Genomic DNA, 18,373 nt, shown 5'->3' on the forward strand with positions numbered 1-18,373 from the left:
AAAAAAAATTTATTCAAAAAAGATATACGAAAAAAAAACTATTATTGATCTAAATATTTTTATATACGAAAATTTATACTTTTTTTCTAAAACCATACATAAAATTTACTATTATTGATCTAAGTATCATTTAAATAGTAAACGACACTATTATCAATAGTGTCGTTTACTAAACAATAATGTCAAACAATTATATTTTTAAATTGACACGTGACTATTATCGTTTAGTTCAATTGACAAATGTCAAAAAATTTCAGGCTAGACATATTTTTCTGGATTTGAACATGTGGCTTTAAATTTTTAGGTTAGACACCATTTCATCAGCTAGTTTGATATAAAAACAAAAACAATTATTTAACAAGATTTAAAAAAAAAAGTGTTTTAGAAAAAACAAATTCTTTCCTAAAAATCTCATATAAATATATGTTTTTCTTCATTTGTATATCAAATCTTTCTCACTTCTAAATAAAACATTACCCAAAGGTGCAATGTCTCCATTTATTCGAAAAGTTTTTTTGTTCTGTGTTTTATCGTTTTTATCAATACATAATATTTTTGGAGTTCATGCACATGATGTTAACTCTGTTGATCATCTTTTCAGACATTATATAAATGTTTTTAACACTTTAGAAGGCAATTTAGATTTAACTCTTCATTGCAAATCCAAAGACGATGATCTCGGAGTTCATCTTTTACATCATGGTGAAGTATTTAGTTGGAATTTTAAACCTACTTTAATTGGTACAACACAATACTATTGTTCATTTGTATGGAATAATGAGTTGTATTGGTTTGATATATACATTCATGGTGATGATGGTAGAGATGCTTGTGATTATTGCAATTGGAATATATATAAATCAGGATCATGTAAAATTCAAGAACGAGAATCACCTGTACAAAAGCCTGCTTGCTATCCATGGAATAAAAATTAATATAGTATATATTTTTAATTTTAATAAATGTTCTTCTTGAATATAGAGAACATAATGTGTTACCATAAATGAATATTGTATTAATTAAATTAATGTTGTTTGAAATATATATGATGAATTTCTCTATTTTGCAAGTTTTAACTATGTTATATGGGAGTATGTTAAAAAGAGTCCATTTTAATATAATAAATTTTTTTTTTTATGTTTTAAAACATTGACAATGATTTAAAATAAGTGTGTAACTTGAGAGTGATTTTTGTTAAATTATAATTTCTTGTGTCGAGAAGATTTGATTTGATTTAGAAGTGTGAAAACAGTTTGTTACACACATATTTGATTTAAATTTAAATTAGATAGATTTGATTTAGATCTAAAATATATTAGATTTGATTTAGTTCTAAAATAGGTATTTTAGGCTTTTATAATTTTGGGTATTGGCTTAGAGAGCAAGCTAACCTAAATCTATAATAGAGAGAGTAGCCCCTATTTTTGTAATCAAGTCAAAAGGTTGTATTCACAGAATTTGCAGTTGCAAGTGAAAAACAACAGTTTGTGGGCAGAGAGTTACTCAACAGAAACCCTAATCTTTTCTTTTTTTTTTAATTTTTTTCTCTTTTCATTAGTATTGTGTGGTGAAAACAATTTTGTTCATCAAGATTGATTGAAATTCATCATAAATTTTGGTGGATTTCCAACAATTTTTTAAGAACTTGATAGTTCATTTGATAGACCCTCTTACATATATGACCGAGGCAAATTGAGTATTAATCCTTAAATAATTTACATGTTAGGTGATTGCTTGGTCTTTTTTTATTTGTAATTTGTTCCCATGAATTTGACACCCCCGTGCTAGTTAATTAATTCCCTTTACTTATAATTTTTTTTATATACTTTATCAAATTTTATTGCAAAAATAAAAGTAGAGAGCAAATATATTTAAATTTAAGGGTTAAATATGTTTGTAGTCCCTATAAATATTCCAACTTTTGCTTTTAGTCCTTCTAAAATTTTCCTTCAAACATTGGTCCTCTTAAAATTTTCCGTCCCCAATTTTAGTCCTTGTCGTCTATTTGATCTAACGGAAGTTGACGTGGCAATGCCACGTGGCACGCCACGTCACTTAAAGTCAACACTACAAAAAACGAGACAAATTACAGGGGTTTGAAACCTCCTTTATATAACTGAAAAATAATTAAAAAAGAAAAGAAAAAAAGTCTTCTTCCTCCTCTTCCCCTCTCTTCCACCACCCAAATCATCTTCTTCCGCTTCTCTCTTCAACTTTCTCACCATAAATTTAGATTTTAGAATTCTTTGAATGTGAATGGAAAGGTTGTTTGCATTCTCTCCGTGAATTTCTCTTTTTGCTTGTCTTGGTTTACAAGTGAACATGAACTGTTTGACAAAATGCCTCAAAGAAATAGAAAGTAAACTCAAATATAAGAAATAGAAAGTAAACTCAAATTTGTTGTATTGTAATAGTTGAGCACAATATCATTCTCTGATTGAAACTGAGAGATGCTTATATTTTCACTTTTTAATTTACTCATTTTCTTTATCAATGGAAACTTTAAAATCAAACACTTCCCATTAGAACATGGGTAGGTTTCATTAATGTCATACTGAGATTCTAAAAACAACTTGTATATGTAGTAGTTGATGGAAATGTACTAAGCAAAGTGTATAAGAAGTTGATCACATTAAGTTTTAACCCTGTCATAAATCATAAAATATATTATGATAAGGTATATGATTGGGAGGATTAGTTCCACTAGAAGGGTCAACTATGATCCTTGATATGAAGTATATGAAAGCCTATACATTCCAGAACATCTTTCTTTCTCCAACATAGTTGCCTCTTGAGGAAAGTGAATATTACTTTGTACAATGGCAACACAACCCATAAGCTATTAATGAAAAATAAAAAACCAATCTGCATCCACATAAAAATTGAATCATGCTTTGTAAGTCAGACACAGCGAGACCGAGGAAGCGCTGCGATTACACTCGTCAGAGAGAAAAGAGACAAAAGAGACACCCATTACCATTTTTGTCGTGGTATAAATGTGATAAAAGTGACAAAAGATCTTTTTTTATGTTGTAGACGGACATGCTTTGCAAATGGAATTTAATGTGATAAAAGTATGACCTTCAGTTTGGGAATATTAATGTTAGCTTGCTACTAAAATGTTTATAAACATCGAAGGAGTACAACATATTTTTTGTTATGCTTGTGTGTGCTTGCATAGGATCTTTCATAACTAAGCTATTGAAAATAACAAATTAAGGCTTAGAAGGTTTGCTAGATGATGGGCAATCATGATGTGAGCAATATTATATGATGTGAGCAATATTATGTTGTATCTTTTTTGGTTGGAATTTCTAAGTAGACCTTTTCCCTTTATTGACTTTAATATTGCATGCATCTCAGTGATACATTTCAGTAATATTGCTGAAAGAATACATTTCAGCAATACATTTCAGTGATATTGCATGCATATAAATAGCATCCTCTAAAATAATATTTCCATTCACATTCAAAGAATTCTAAAATTTATATTTATAGTGAGAAAGTTGAAGAGAGAAGAGGAAGAAGATGATTTTGATGGAGGAAGAGAGGGGAATAGGAGGAAGAAGACTATTTTTTAAAATTATTTTTCAGTTATTTAAAGGGGATTTCAAACCACCACAATCTGTCTCGTTTTTTGTAGTGTTGACTTTCAGTGACATGACGTGTCACGTGGCGTGCCACATCAGCTTCCGTTAGACCAAATAGATGGTAGGGATGGAAAATTTTAGGAGGACCAGTGTTTGAAGGAAAATTTTTGAAAGACTAAAAGCAAAAGTTTGAATATTTAAAGGGACCGCAAACATATTTAACCCAAAATTTAAATAGGGTGACTAGTTTAATGGGTGACCAAAGTTATAATTAAAAATATAATTAACTTTTTATTAATAAACTCAAATTTTATTCATACAAACAAATAAAAATAAATAAACTAAACCAAATAAAAAATACTAAAAAAATAATTTTAGACTTTTGATAAGACAAATATTGTGTAATTAATATCGTATTTCATAATATTAAATAAAATACATTTATTTTTGTTAAAAGAATATTTTTTTTATCTTGCAATAAATGCTGGTTTTTATTTTCATAAATATACAATTTAATATAATTATTTAATTTTAGATAAAAATATTTTTAATTTCAATTGTTTGTTAGTTGAAAGTTCATGAATTTTTTACTTGTCAAAAAATGCAGATGTGCATAGTATCTCTATGCAGGTAGAGAATACTATGAAATCTTAGTAGTTATATAACGGTTAAGGCTTGTTTGCGGATGCGAGATGCCTTGTATGGTGGAATTATGGTGTTTTTGGTGATAAAAAAAGGTCAACTTGTGTGAGATGACAGGCTATGAATTATGCGTAATACTGGTATGATATGTCTATCTCCTGTAAGAAGAGAAGTATTTATAGAGGCCCTTGGGCTTAGGGTTTAAGAAACCCTAAGAAGCAGTAACCGCTCTCCCCTTGATTAGGGGGAGATTGTTAGCAACCTATTTTCTAGGAATTCATGGTATGACTCAGCCTACGTGACTTATGGAGAGATAGTGGTATTGTGCAAGTGTATATTATGATGGCGAGCCCCTATACTACGCAAAGGGAGCGCCCAAGCGACACCTTACGAGGTGACGACCCTTATGCACGAGGGCTTGTAAAGGGCTAAATGTTTTTAGGCTTCTTGCAGATTTTGCCTCGTGATCAGTGGTGGACCCTTTAAACAAAGGCAGTCTTCTTAATGAGAGGTGAGTCCCTCGGCATAAGGGCGAGTACCTTTGCTAAATGTGAGTCCCTCAGCATGAGGGTGAGTTCCTTATCACGAGGCGGTTTTCTTGAATATCTATAATAAACAATGACATTTTTTTTATATTTTGTATGTTGGACTTCACGGAAAAGATCCTTGCCGCATATAAAGGCAATATATTGTCTGTTAGACTTCATCACGAAGATCCTTGCCACCTATAAAGACAATATTTTGTATGTTAGACTTCATGGCAAAGATTCTTGCCTCCTATAAAGGCAATATTATTTATGATGGACTTTATGGCGAAGATCTTTGACGCCCTATAAAGGCAATGTTTTGTATTCTGGACTTCATGGAGAAGATCCTTGCTGCCTATAAAGGCAATATTTTGTATGTTGGACTTTATGACAAAGATTCTTGTAGCCTAAAAAGACAATATTTTGTATGCTGGACTTCATGGTGAAGATTATTGCCGCCTATAAAGGCAATATTTTGTATGATGGACTTCATGGTGAAGATTCCTTCTGCCTATAAAAAGGAAATATTTTGTATGTTGGAATTCATGGCAAAGATCCTTGTCGCCTATAAAGGTAAAATTTTGTATACTGAAATTCATGGCAAAGATCCTTACCGTATATAAAGGCAATATTTTGTATGTTGGACTTCATGGAGAAGATCCTTGCCGCCTATGAAGGCAATATTTTGTATGCTGGACTCTTCGCCAGAGGGAATAAGAGTTTCCTCGGGCAAGTCAAAAAATTGAATATCACACAAGAGGTGCGACTGAGGTCTAGCCTAAGAGACTTGGTTTTAAGTCTTGCCGGAGGGATTGTTAGCAATCCTTCCCGAGAGGTCCAACTCCTCGCCTGAGGGACTTATACTCTCATCAGCCATGCTCCATATTGATTATAGGTGATTTTCATAAATATGTGAAAGTTATTTCTATACTGGCCTAATGTTTTTACTTACATTCATTTCTCTTAATATGTTGGCAGGACTTTTAAATGGACAACTCTCATCAAGGAACTTAGGACGTGATAAAAGATAACTCAATCGCGTGGGAGGATAGAAGTTGGATATTGTCACTGCCTTTGTCGGCAAGGGTGGTTTGGATAATGACTTCACCGATGTGGGTTCTTCCTCAAACTAGGGGGTGCTTCCTCTCGAAGGGAATAAGAGGATGTGAACCAAGTATGACAGGTGCATCATCCCTCTTCATGAAATCCTGTTTTATATGATAGTTTTTGTGTTCCTTTCAATGACTTCAAGGTGGATTTTCTAGATGGTCTGACGATAGTTCCTTCACAACTACACCCGGTGAGTTGGGTATACGTCAAAGTAATCTAGTATTAGTGCAAGTGTAAGAAGATTATCCCGACCTTGGTGTAAGTAATCGATGAGTGCTAAATTGTTGTGAATCTGAGTGTGAATAATTAGCACTCATCGACTTAATTCATTTGCTTTTCGTCAATAAACCTCAACTTTAGTGTATACTCGATATAGTTTACGTTATATTGTATATGTTGTGTATCGTGTAAATATCATTGAGTTTAATTATTTTTTCTCATTTTTGTAGGTATCCAAGCATTGATATTTATTCATTGGTAGATAGAGAATTGAATAAGCTTTCCAAGCTTCGAACCGAGCGCAATTTAGAGTTATGATTCTCATGTTATGACCGAAACAAGATTTCAAGTTTCTGTAGAGCGGGCTAAGCGGGGTCTGCACGTTTTGTAAAGTGTATAAATAGAATTGTAAATAGATTTTTAGGGTTATGTTTTAGGGTATATGTTACCAAAGTCATCATCTTCATTTTTCTTAGGTTAGAGCTTAGAAAACAACATTTGGAGGTTGTAATCGGATGATCCGGAGTCAAAGCTTCTTTGCTCGTGATTGACACCGTGAAAGATTGGGGTTTCTCCTATTTTCTTCTCTTTGCAATTCTCCTGGGTTGGGGTTTTGCATGTAAGTATACTTTGTTTTGTATGTATATTTATTGCTCATGGTATTGTATGAAATCTCTTTTGCAAATCAATGTTGATGTTTATCCTTATTTTTGCTTTGTGCTAGGATTTGAGTTGCTTTAGACATAAATTTCTCAAATCTTGTTATTGGATGAATATTTGTTAGGTTCTATACTCTAGTTATAGATTTAGGCTTAATAATCACTTTGGGTATCGAATCTTAATGCCTCTGTGTTGGTTGAGTTGCGCGAGACATCGTCGACGGGATCTAAATGATTGATATCTCACTTTGCGTTAGACATAATCTTGGTGTGAGTGGTACATGATGATATTGGCGAGTGAATTAGTTTGAGTACAACTGAGTGACGAGTTTAAGTATTTAACGGGTATGTGAAATTCATTCCCAATAAATCTCTCCTTTCCGAAGAATGAAATTCTTTTTATGTTCATATGTTTAATTCCCGCATTTACCATTTTAAACTCATTCAAAACCAAACTCAAGAACACGAGACTCGTCAAATGGAAATTTGATAATCACTAACCCCTATGGATATGATAAGATAAAATTAAATAAATACTTACTTTTGCTTTTCGCTTTACCGCTTCAGCAGTAATCCATTATTATTGTAAGTGTAAGAAGAGTGTAAACAAAGTTATGCTGATTTAGTGTGTGGTAAAGGTTTGATTTCCCTTTAGAAGAACAATAATATGTTTGAGGTTTACTCTGAGAGAGTGAAGAACTTCAAGAACCGATATTACATAGTTGCGCCCCTTATAGAGGTGGCTCACATTAGCCTATGAAAAATAGAGTTTGAGTCGCTTTCCCAATGTTTGGGTCATTTATCAAAGTTCTGGCGTCAGAATCATTTTTTGAAGGACGTTGGGCCTTATGTTTACAACATGATCAAATTGTCCTAGGAAGAATCTCGAAGAGGAAAATGTTATCTTTCTTTTATGAGTTGGGTTTTGTTGACATAATTGCTCCTTTTGGGGCGTCATCAAAGAAACAAAATAAACGATTTATAGAAACGCGCCTACTGGTGAAAATTTCTACCAAAGAAGAGACAAGTCATACTTGGGGACTAACATATGAAAATTTTCTTTTCCTTACTGCTTTTTTGGGGACAACTCCCTTGTCTTACTTATTTTTTGTTTGTATATATAAGATGTCATATCATCAGACAATGCTACAAATGAATAGTACCCATAGGGTCTTCCTTTCACCTACAAAGGTCATAAATATACAAGCTACTAGATGTGTACTAGGCACGGGGTCCTCTTCCGGTTTATCTTCCCTCCACATTCCTGTCTTGGTTCCAACAAAACAAGTAGGATTCTCTTGACTAGCTTATGGCAAAGGGTGCTTTGTGCACCTTGTCGAGGTTGGTTGGGAGAGTTCTTCCCATGGGTCCGACTATTGAAATGCTCTCAGGGAAAGTCTAGTCCTAAGGAAGGTTCAGCGTGACTCGAATTTTTGGGGAATTTTGGTACCTTATTTATGAAGAAGATTATACCTATTTTTTAGCAAGGTTAAAGTCGTTCATCAAGAGGAGTTTGTGAAAATGGCATATCAAGTGCGTCCGACATATGCCATCTTGGAATTTGGTGCTATGGGAAATGGATAAATATTTTTCTTAACCATATTAGAAAAGAGAAGGAAATGATTTAGGAACACATCATAGCTTTCATTATTGAGGATCTTACTAATGAGGACAATTTGGTGAGAGAGATAGGAATCAATGTGAAGACTTTCAGGTACCCTCACCGGCTGGCCGAGAGGGTGCAAATACTTGTGCAAGAGATAAAGCAGAAATATGAATTTATATCATTTTCTTGGTCGACACTTTCCACAACGGAGGCCACTTTTGCTGAGGAGAACCAATAATTTGAATCTTAGCGCAAGATAGTGCAGAAGTTAGAGGCATCTATGAGCGAGCCTCAAGAAGTTTGTAAGAAATCTGAAGACGTTTCTCGGAATATGTCTCTAAAAAACCTCAAGCTATCTAAAGAGTATACAAAGTCGGTGGAAGACATTTTCTCCATTATGTAGGTTTCTTTTAAAAATGTATTGCATCATGTGGAATTTTCCATTCCACTGTGCTCATTTCAAGAGAGCAAATCTGTCTCGATTAGGATATGGTTGATGGGAGACCAAATTTTTTTGGAGATGAGTCGGGCTTATAGTATGTTGTTTTTTGTCCGAGATGAACCTACCTGATGTAACATTTACTGTAAATAAGTTGCATAAATAGTGCTTCATGGAATTCCCTTATTTTGTTTACTTACCATTGTTTTTTATACGTTATGGTGTTGCTTTAATTCGTCGAGTTTGTTTATATGAGAATTCACTGTTTTGCGAGGTTGTACCCATAAGTTTTGTTGGACATCTCTGAGGACTGTACCAGACCAAGGGTCGGTACCCCTTTCCCTGCCCCCAAGTTTCAAATTATTCTATGCCTATATGTGGATGAACTCTCGACAACAAGTTCAGATGAAATTGAAGAGACAAAATTCAATACCAACATGAAGAATGAATTTAAGATGTCAGATCTAGGAATGTTGGCTTATTTTCTAGTATGGAATTTTTAAACACAAAACATGGAGTTTTCTTGCACCAAAAGAAATATGTAGAAGATATATTGAAGACATTTAAAATGAGAAATTACAACACTATAATTACTCTCATGGAAATAAGCATCAAATTGAAGGACACATATGATAGTTTGGTAGATGGATCCTTGTACAAGCAAATCAGTGCTTCACTAAAGTACCTATGCAACCATATATATATATATATATATATATATATATATATATATATATATATATATATATATATATATATATATATATATATATATATATATATATATATATATATATATATATATATATGATATCTTCCTTTACGTGGGTCTGGTAAGTAGATTCATGGAGGAACCAAGATCATACTATTTATTTGTAGTTACAAGAATTCTCATATACATTAAAGGCACTGCAAATCATGGTATACTAAAAAATGAGGCAAATGCTTATGGCTATTCTGACTTAGATTAGGAAGGAGATCAAGATAACTAGAAAAATACAACACGATACTTGTTCATGATTAAAGCAATTTCAATTTTGTGGAGATAAAAGACGCAAGGATAATGGCCACATCATCATATGAGCATAGTGTGATACAACCTCATATGTAGCTTGCTAAACATTATGGATTGAAATGATATTTGAAGAGTTGAATGTTAGTGAAGTTGTGAAAAACAAGTTGTTAATTGTCAACAACTCAGCAATTGATCTATAAAATCATCAAATGAGCAATGGAAAGAGAAAATATATAGAAAGAAAATACCATTTCATAAGAGACCAAGTTAGCAAGAAGAAATTAAATATTGAAATAATGAACTACAACTCAGATATTCTAACCAAGCCATTGAAAAAGCAAGGTTTAAAGCCCTCAGAGGATTAATGGAAATGAGAAGAATAATTGATTTGAATTAAAAACAGGGCCGGCCCTGGGCCAGGGCAAGCAGGCCCACAGCCCAGGGCCTCTAAAAAACTAGGGGGCTGTGCGCCTTTCTATAAATTCAAGTGACGTGTGTTCGAAACTTGGAGCTAGCAGCAATATTCTTCTTTTTTAACTATATATATTATTGTTATCTAAAGCTGCTACATATTATTATCTTTATATTTTTTTAATTTGTTATCTAAAACAGCTATATAATATCTTTATATTTTTTTTAATTTGTTATCTAAAACTGTTATATATATTATTTATCATTATACAATATTAAAATTAAACTATGGGTTATGTGTTAAATCATGGACAATCTTATTTTAAAATTTTATTAATATTAGTATTACTTTTAATTAAATCATTATGATTAAGTATATATAATTGAATTAATATTTTTAAAGATTTTTGAACAAGAATTCAGTCTAATCTACCGAAATATTTTTAAAATCTTAAAATTTTAGCGTAATTAATTCGACTTTCTTCAAAATTTTATAATTTAAAAAATATTTATAAAATTCTAAAGTAATACTAATATTAACTTAATAACTTTAGAATATTTTTAGTTCTTCTTTCTTCACGGTATTATATAAATTATAAAAAAGATATTTATAAAATATTTACTTTAATTTTGAAGGATTGGTCCATACAAAAATAAAAAATTATTACAAATTTATAAAATATTTACTCTACGATCTAATATTAATAAGAATAAGATATTTTTTTATATTAGTTATATGGGACTGATTTTGATGTTGTTGTTATTATTTATAATTTAAAAGATGATGTTCTTTTCTGAAAAAAATAATATATTTTATTATAGATTTATTTTTATTATTTGCCCAAGGCCTCTAAAATGTCAGGACCGGCTCTAATTAAAAATAATATTGATATTATAATTTAGCTATCATGGCAAATTTGAGTATGTTATAAATAAGTGACTTCAACACAAGCGAGCTGCCATTTTTGAAAAATAATTAATTAAATAATTTTATTCATAAACAAACTCTTGCTTATCATTTATAATAGACTAGACCATTAATCAATATTTTTTTAATTTCACTTTTGCATACCTTTAATTCACCATTTCTTTTCTTTAAGTTCATTAATTTGTAAATTAAAAAAACTCAACAATTTGTCATTTCGTATATTAAAAAAACTATTTAAGTTCATTATATATTATATATGTACTCTCCATAACAAATTATAAATAAATTTTATTTTTTAAATTTATCGAATAATTAATGTATCTGATCTATATATAAACTGGATATATTAATTGTTCAATAAATTAAAAAACAAAATTTGCTTATAATTTATTACATAAAAATAAAATATTAAAATCAATTTTAAATTTAATAAAAATCAAATATTAGTAATCCTAAAATTACTAGTGTGTTTGAGACCAAACTTTGTGTGGAACTGAAAATATAATTGGTAACTTTATCCTCCCCATTTTCATGTCCTCTCTCACTCCTTGTTTAAAGCAATAAATGCAAATTTACTCCATATGGTGTAAGTAATATTTATTACACAAGACATGGTAGTTGGAAGTAACCTCATGTGTCAGATTTGATGAAAAATCTCGAATCTGAAATTTGAGAATTGAATTCAAAACCATTAACTTCATTCACCATTGGTACTAGTCCATTAATTCCAATATTAAATAATCACACCTAAATTCATGAAAAGGATTTACGTAGTAGATCAATTCAATTCAAACCATAAAGTCAAATAACAAGAAAAATTAAACTAGTGGAAGAAATTTATTTTTCCACGAAAAAAAAGAAATTCAACCTTTCTAGTTCTTAAAATCAAATGACGTCATGTCGTTTTGAAGTTTCTTCTCTCTCATAGCCACAGCCACCATTTAACTGACAACACCAGCTCAGACTTTCAGACGCAGTGGCATTTTCGTTATTTCATCCTCTTGCCGTGTCGTTTCTTCAACGCTTCTCTACTCATTACTTTCCCATTCACTCTAACTTTTTAACCAAAAGTTCGTAGCCTTTTTCTTCGCTTTTCACTCTTTTTTAGAAACCACCGTTATCGCCGCCGCACACGACGGCGATTTTGCAACTCTTTGATTTCATGTGTTTTTTAAACTCTATTGCCGTTATTGTGCGTTGCCTCATCTAACGGATGGGTTGCGTGCTTGGGACGGCGGCCGGTGACGGAGATCAACGTCGTCGACGGAGAGAGCAGCGTAAGGATTCTTCTGAAGGGAGAAATAATGTCGTTAGGGTTCGAGAGAAGCAAACGAGTCGTCATACTGGAGATTTTCCGGGGAATCTTCCGGCGTTGGAGCACCGGAAACCTATGCTTGATCCGTGCGCGGTGAATCAGCAGGGTTGGCCGTCGTGGTTGATGGCTGTTGCCGGTGAAGCAATCGGCGATTGGACTCCTCGTCGTGCAAACACGTTTGAGAAGCTTGCTAAGGTACTTCCAATTCCATTTCCGTTTCAGAAACCGATGCATTTTTTTGGTTGAATCACTGATTTTTTTCTGTGTTGATGTGTTTGTGTTTTTTTAGATTGGGCAAGGGACGTATAGTAATGTGTATAAAGCTAGAGACCTTATTACAGGGAAGATTGTGGCTTTGAAGAAAGTGAGATTTGATAATCTAGAACCAGAGAGTGTCAAGTTTATGGCAAGAGAGATACTTGTTTTGAGGAAACTCGATCACCCGAATGTCGTAAAGCTTGAAGGATTGGTTACTTCTAGAATGTCATGTAGTCTTTATTTGGTGTTTGAGTATATGGAACATGATCTTGCAGGTCTTTCAGCTGGTCAAGGTGTTAAGTTCACTGAATCTCAGGTACTATAATTTTAACCTCATGTTTGCTTGCTATACTTAAGTAATGATCAAGTTTGGGTATAATAGAGGTTGTAGTTTATTGATTTTGTTTCCTTTTAATGTGGTTAATAACATAAAGTTTTTTCATTTGGTTAGCATTAATTTTATTTGTAGAGTGTAGGCTTTTGATTTTGCTCCTAGGCTTTTTGAAGGGATATTGGGTCCCTTCACTATTCTTACCATATTTAGTTTTCCATTTATTTCATGATTCATGAATCTATATTCTCCAAGCTTATATACTTTTAAATGACATTTTCTATCTGATGCAACTGCTTTGAATTTCCTTTATATATATATATATATATATATATATATATATATATATATATATATATATATATATATATATATATATATATATATATATATATATATATATATATATATATATATATATATATATATATATATATATATATATATATATTTTATCTGTAGAAAGTGAAGCTATTAACTTATTGCCTAAAATTGTGAATGATTTTGCTTTTTGCTCTTATATGGAAAGAATTTTACTTAAGCAAGCTGTTATATTTTAAACAATTTTTTTTTTTGTGTTTGTTGATTAGTCTCCTAGATTATTTGGTTGTTATGAAAATATTTTTTCAATTTTAGTCTACTCCTACTTCAAATAGAAAACAGAGACTTCACATCATCTAGGGAGGGTGACTTACTTGACTTTACATGTATACAACTTCAATATAAATATTAAATCATACCAGGCTTATTATCTGTCTCGAACATTAAATGCTTGGTGAAGTCATGTAAGCAGAGCTTCTTTTTTAATCATCATCAAGAGTGAGACTAGATGGAAGAAAGAATCATTCATATTATGATAAAATGTTAAAAGAAAACCCATACTGAAAGGCTAAATTGTCTATCAGTGTCTTCTCTATGACAGGTCAAATGCTTTATGAAGCAATTACTTTCTGGTCTTGAGCATTGCCACAGTCGAGGCGTATTGCACCGTGATATCAAGGGTTCCAATCTGCTTATTGACAACGAAGGAATCCTTAAAATTGCAGATTTTGGATTGGCAACTTTCTATAATCCTAAGCAAAAGCAGTGCATGACAAGCAGAGTTGTGACACTTTGGTATCGACCCCCTGAGCTTCTTCTTGGAGCTACCTTTTATGGTGTGGGTATTGACCTTTGGAGTGCTGGTTGCATTTTGGCAGAGCTGCTTGCTGGGAAGCCAATCATGCCTGGCCGAACAGAGGTATTGCTTTTCACCTTGTTTATGAATCCTAATTGTGATGCTTTCATCTCTTTTCAAATATTTCAAGTAATCGGTTTAGTCGTTTGCTTGCGGTTCATCTTGTTCCTTAAAAGAGTATCACTTTTGAGGTCTTGTGTGCAGGTAACATCTATTTTTCTGACCATTTAATTGGAATATTTTCTAGACACCAACCAAATTGGGGTAAGTTAGAGGCTTATGTTGGGCTATGTCATGAACTTTGAATAAAAAAAAATGCTGAAGAGAGATGGTTTAAAAAGAAATTACAGAAAATGAGAACCATTCCATTTATGACAGTTGTTATGATATTCAGTTTATGCTACAAATATTTTTGGGTTGCAGTATAACCTCACAAATTTCCTTTTTCTGCATCGGGATGTCTTTTATTTTTGCTCTAGAAATGTGTATTTTTTCAGTATGATGTATTACTGACTTTTAGGTTGCTTGGGACTAGGTTGAACAACTACACAAAATCTTTAAGTTGTGTGGCTCTCCAGCTGAGGAATATTGGAGGAAGCATAAATTGCCAAATGCTACTATCTTTAAGCCACAGCAGCCATATAAACGTTGTATCTCAGAAACATTCAAGGATTTTCCTCAATCTTCACTACCTCTAATTGAAACTCTTCTTGCAATCGATCCTGATGGCCGTAAGACTGCCTCAGATGCTCTAAATCATGACGTAAGTGATCCCTGTGGATTAACCTTACATCTGAGGATTTTGATGCAACACATTTCACATCTGTTTTCTATCTGCAGTTTTTTACCACTGAGCCCTATGCTTGTGAACCGTCAAGTTTACCAAAGTATCCTCCTAGCAAAGAATTGGATGTAAAAATGAGAGATGAAGAAGCTAGAAGGTTTATCTTATTCTTTTTCGTATTTAACTTCTTTACTCACTCTGGTCAGTTGCTCACATGTTTTACATTTCAATCTCAGGCAAAAAGCACTAAATGGAAAAGCTAATGCAGATGGTGGCAAAAGAGTCAGAGCACGGGAGCGTGGTCGTGCCATGCCGGCCCCAGAAGCCAATGCAGAGATCCAAACAAACTTAGATGTAAGTCAAACATAGTACTTATTTTGTCTGTTATACTCATACTTGACACTAGTAATTTTTATTGTGTAGCATATGTTACACGATTTGTCTGTAGTTATTATACTTTCTTGCTCCTTCAACCCAAGCTCTAGCTTGTCACACACTTTCATGAATAATGAATCTCTTTAAGTACCTTAAAGTTAAAGTCATGTACTGACTGACACACTCAGGACTAATTTAAGTGCCTTTTCATGAAATCTTATCACTGGTATTTATAAATCATAATGTCACCTGGAACTTGTGACTTAGATTCTTAAGCATTTTTTTACATGAGATTCTCTGATCATGTCTACCCTGATATTTAAAATATTATTTGTGATTTTTTTTTGTTTTCTTTTGATTGAAAGACATTGAACTTTGTGAGAAATTTGGTTGACTTGATGATGCTCTCATAGTGAATCGAGCTTTTCATTAAAATAATGTCTTGGGCAAACATGACATGTGTGTCTAACTGAATTTCAGAGGTGGAGAGTTGTGACCCACGCAAATGGAAAAAGCAAGAGTGAGAAGTTTCCACCTCCTCATCAAGATGGAGCTGTTGGATATCCACAAGATTCATCAAGTAAAGGACCTGTTTCATTTGGTGCCCCAGACACATCCTTTAGTTCAGGGATATTCAATATGAAACCATCCGGTTCTTCTAGAAATCATGAAGGTACAGGACTTCACAAAGGAACAAAAACTAAAAAAGAAGAGTCTCAGATGGGTTCATCATGGAAATTTATGCGGCCGTTCAAACCATCAACAATTGGACTTTCAATGGATTTATTATTTAGGAGCAAATGATAATCAGTTTCATTTGATTTTAGCATCCTATAATGAGATAAAGAATGATTTAGGCCTTGATAATCTTTTTTGGCATGGCTTTCAATTTTCTCTCTCCTGTATTTCTCCTATTTTTTGGTATTTAATTTGCATAAAGTTGTTGTTGTATAATCATCATCTACAATGGGGATATAGTATCTGTATATCTTAGGATCAAATCCACTGCTGTACAGTTTTGGGAAGCACTAATTCTTCATGACCTTGGAAATGTTGTTCCATCAAGCAAGAAAATGGTTTTCTTTTTCTTTTTAAGTGCTGTCACGTCTAGTGAGGTAAAGGACAACAAAAATCATAGAGTCTTGGTTGTTGAACCAGATATAAAATTTGGATTATGTTAAATGAGCCAACCAACGTGTAATCGCCTCCTCAATCTTGCTTTCTACTCCATATGTTTGGATTGAGTCTGTGCACTCGTCATCCATGACATGATATCCTCCCTTCCACTTTCCAACTATAAGACTAGCGTAAGATAAATAATCAATCACCCTAACCAAACCATCTCCACTTTCACATGTAATGTGGAATAAATAATTACTAGTCTTATATGTTATAGTTATTGAGAACAAAGCCATGAGGAATTAATTATGATTTTCATAAACAATAAAAAATATATAGACAAATTTAAAAAACTGCAAATACATTTTTTATTCGGTTTGAATAAACAATTTATTTGATTCTTATAAATAATTAGATATTATTATTTATATCGGGGAGGTTATTTGTTCTTTTGATAAAGAGTTAATTTATAGATGAATAAGATAGCTTAACTGATAGGTGCTAGTTGAGTTAAATAAGTATAATCGGTTGATTTAAGATTTAATTTTTAACATGCTTTCTTAAGTTAGTTGAGTTAAATAAGTATAATTGGTTGATTTAAAATTTAATTTATAACATGCTTTCTTAAGTTTGGCTGCTAAAGCCTCATTGGCTTTCTTAAAGTCTTATCTATTGCTTGACCTAAGTGTTCGACCTTTTTCTTGACCAGATGTTCATTCCTTTTAGTCAAATAAAATTTTAACATTTTATCTACAAAAAAGAGGAAGGAAAAATATGTGCTACTAAGTCCCAAATAAGGGCCATTACGATATCAAGCTTATTCATATGTTTGCCATGTCATATCACCCCCTAGTCCAAGGCGATCATGGTATAATAACTCATGACCTCAAATTGATCCAAGAGTTGGAACGCCTCCATCTCATCAGGTGTGAGGTAGTCAAATTCATACCTAGTGATTGTCACTAGATTATTTGTCCAAGCTATATATATATATATATATATATATATATATATATACACACACACACACACATATACATACTAGAATTCATGATCTTTTTCAAGAAAAATTGAAATTATTTATTCAATAGTGTTAATGATTTTTTTTTAATTATAATTTTTTTACCAATTTATAAATTTTAAAATATTTTACAAAATAATTTTTAAAAAGTATAATTGTTTTATAAGGGTTTATATATATATATATATATATATATATATATATATATATATATATATATATATATATATATATATATATATATATATATATATATATATATAGTATCCTGTGTGAATCAAACACATGATAGGATAAGTCTTATCATGTTTGTATCATATCATATCATTATCCTGCTTGATATCCTATCATGTCTTTATCATATCATGCACACCAAACGGGCCCTAAAAGAATATGATAGGATAATACTATATATACGGATAAAAATTCTTCGTTACATAATGCACCGATAAGAAACACTTTAAGTGTATTTAACTTCTCATTTCTTCTTCTTATACTTTAGTGTTAGAATGTTGTGAAGGATGTATTAAATATTTACTTTGGATAGTGTGAGTATAGTGAAACTGTGGGTGATTGATGGTAATCTATGAGTTGTAAAAATTACATATAATATTATTCTCTAGTTGTCATTAGATAACAATGATAGTTTTTTCCTTTGGATTTGGAATTTCTACTTTATATTTTCGTGTTCTTCATTTTTATCTACATTTATTCTTCCAACAAATGATATCAGATATATAGTTTGCCTTGCTGAGGAAGTAAGAATTAGATCCTTTAATGAATTACGTAATGGAATAATTGAGGAAGACCTTGGGTTCGGGGGCGAGGGTGAGAGGCGTATGCACTG

At 32.0% G+C, this 18,373-nt stretch overlaps 1 protein-coding gene across 1 annotated transcript; it reads left to right on the forward strand.

Annotated features, from left to right (window-relative positions):
- The first annotated feature begins 12,019 nt into the window (after positions 1 to 12,019).
- On the forward strand, positions 12,020 to 16,451 carry LOC131661011 (probable serine/threonine-protein kinase At1g54610). The gene is made up of 7 exons (XM_058930402.1): positions 12,020 to 12,656; positions 12,751 to 13,035; positions 13,973 to 14,290; positions 14,763 to 14,990; positions 15,068 to 15,168; positions 15,248 to 15,365; positions 15,867 to 16,451. Exons 1-7 carry the CDS (start codon positions 12,360 to 12,362, stop codon positions 16,188 to 16,190), a joined length of 1,671 nt encoding a protein of 556 aa, XP_058786385.1. The 5' UTR covers positions 12,020 to 12,359; the 3' UTR covers positions 16,191 to 16,451.
- Positions 16,452 to 18,373: the final 1,922 nt, after the last annotated feature.

The sequence above is a fragment of the Vicia villosa genome, linkage group LG3, assembly GCF_029867415.1.
Source record: "Vicia villosa cultivar HV-30 ecotype Madison, WI linkage group LG3, Vvil1.0, whole genome shotgun sequence".
Classification (NCBI taxonomy): domain Eukaryota; kingdom Viridiplantae; phylum Streptophyta; class Magnoliopsida; order Fabales; family Fabaceae; genus Vicia; species Vicia villosa.

What these genes read in the sequence shown, in the direction of transcription:
- LOC131661011 (XM_058930402.1), top strand. Translation starts at nt 12,360, where the DNA reads ATGGGTTGCGTGCTTGGGACGGCGGCCGGTGACGGAGATCAACGTCGT. An exon ending in CAGATGCTCTAAATCATGAC is followed by an intron (nt 14,991 to 15,067) that starts GTAAGTGATCCC and finishes TTCTATCTGCAG; the next exon opens with TTTTTTACCACTGAGCCCTA. An exon ending in AGATCCAAACAAACTTAGAT is followed by an intron (nt 15,366 to 15,866) that starts GTAAGTCAAACA and finishes ACTGAATTTCAG; the next exon opens with AGGTGGAGAGTTGTGACCCA.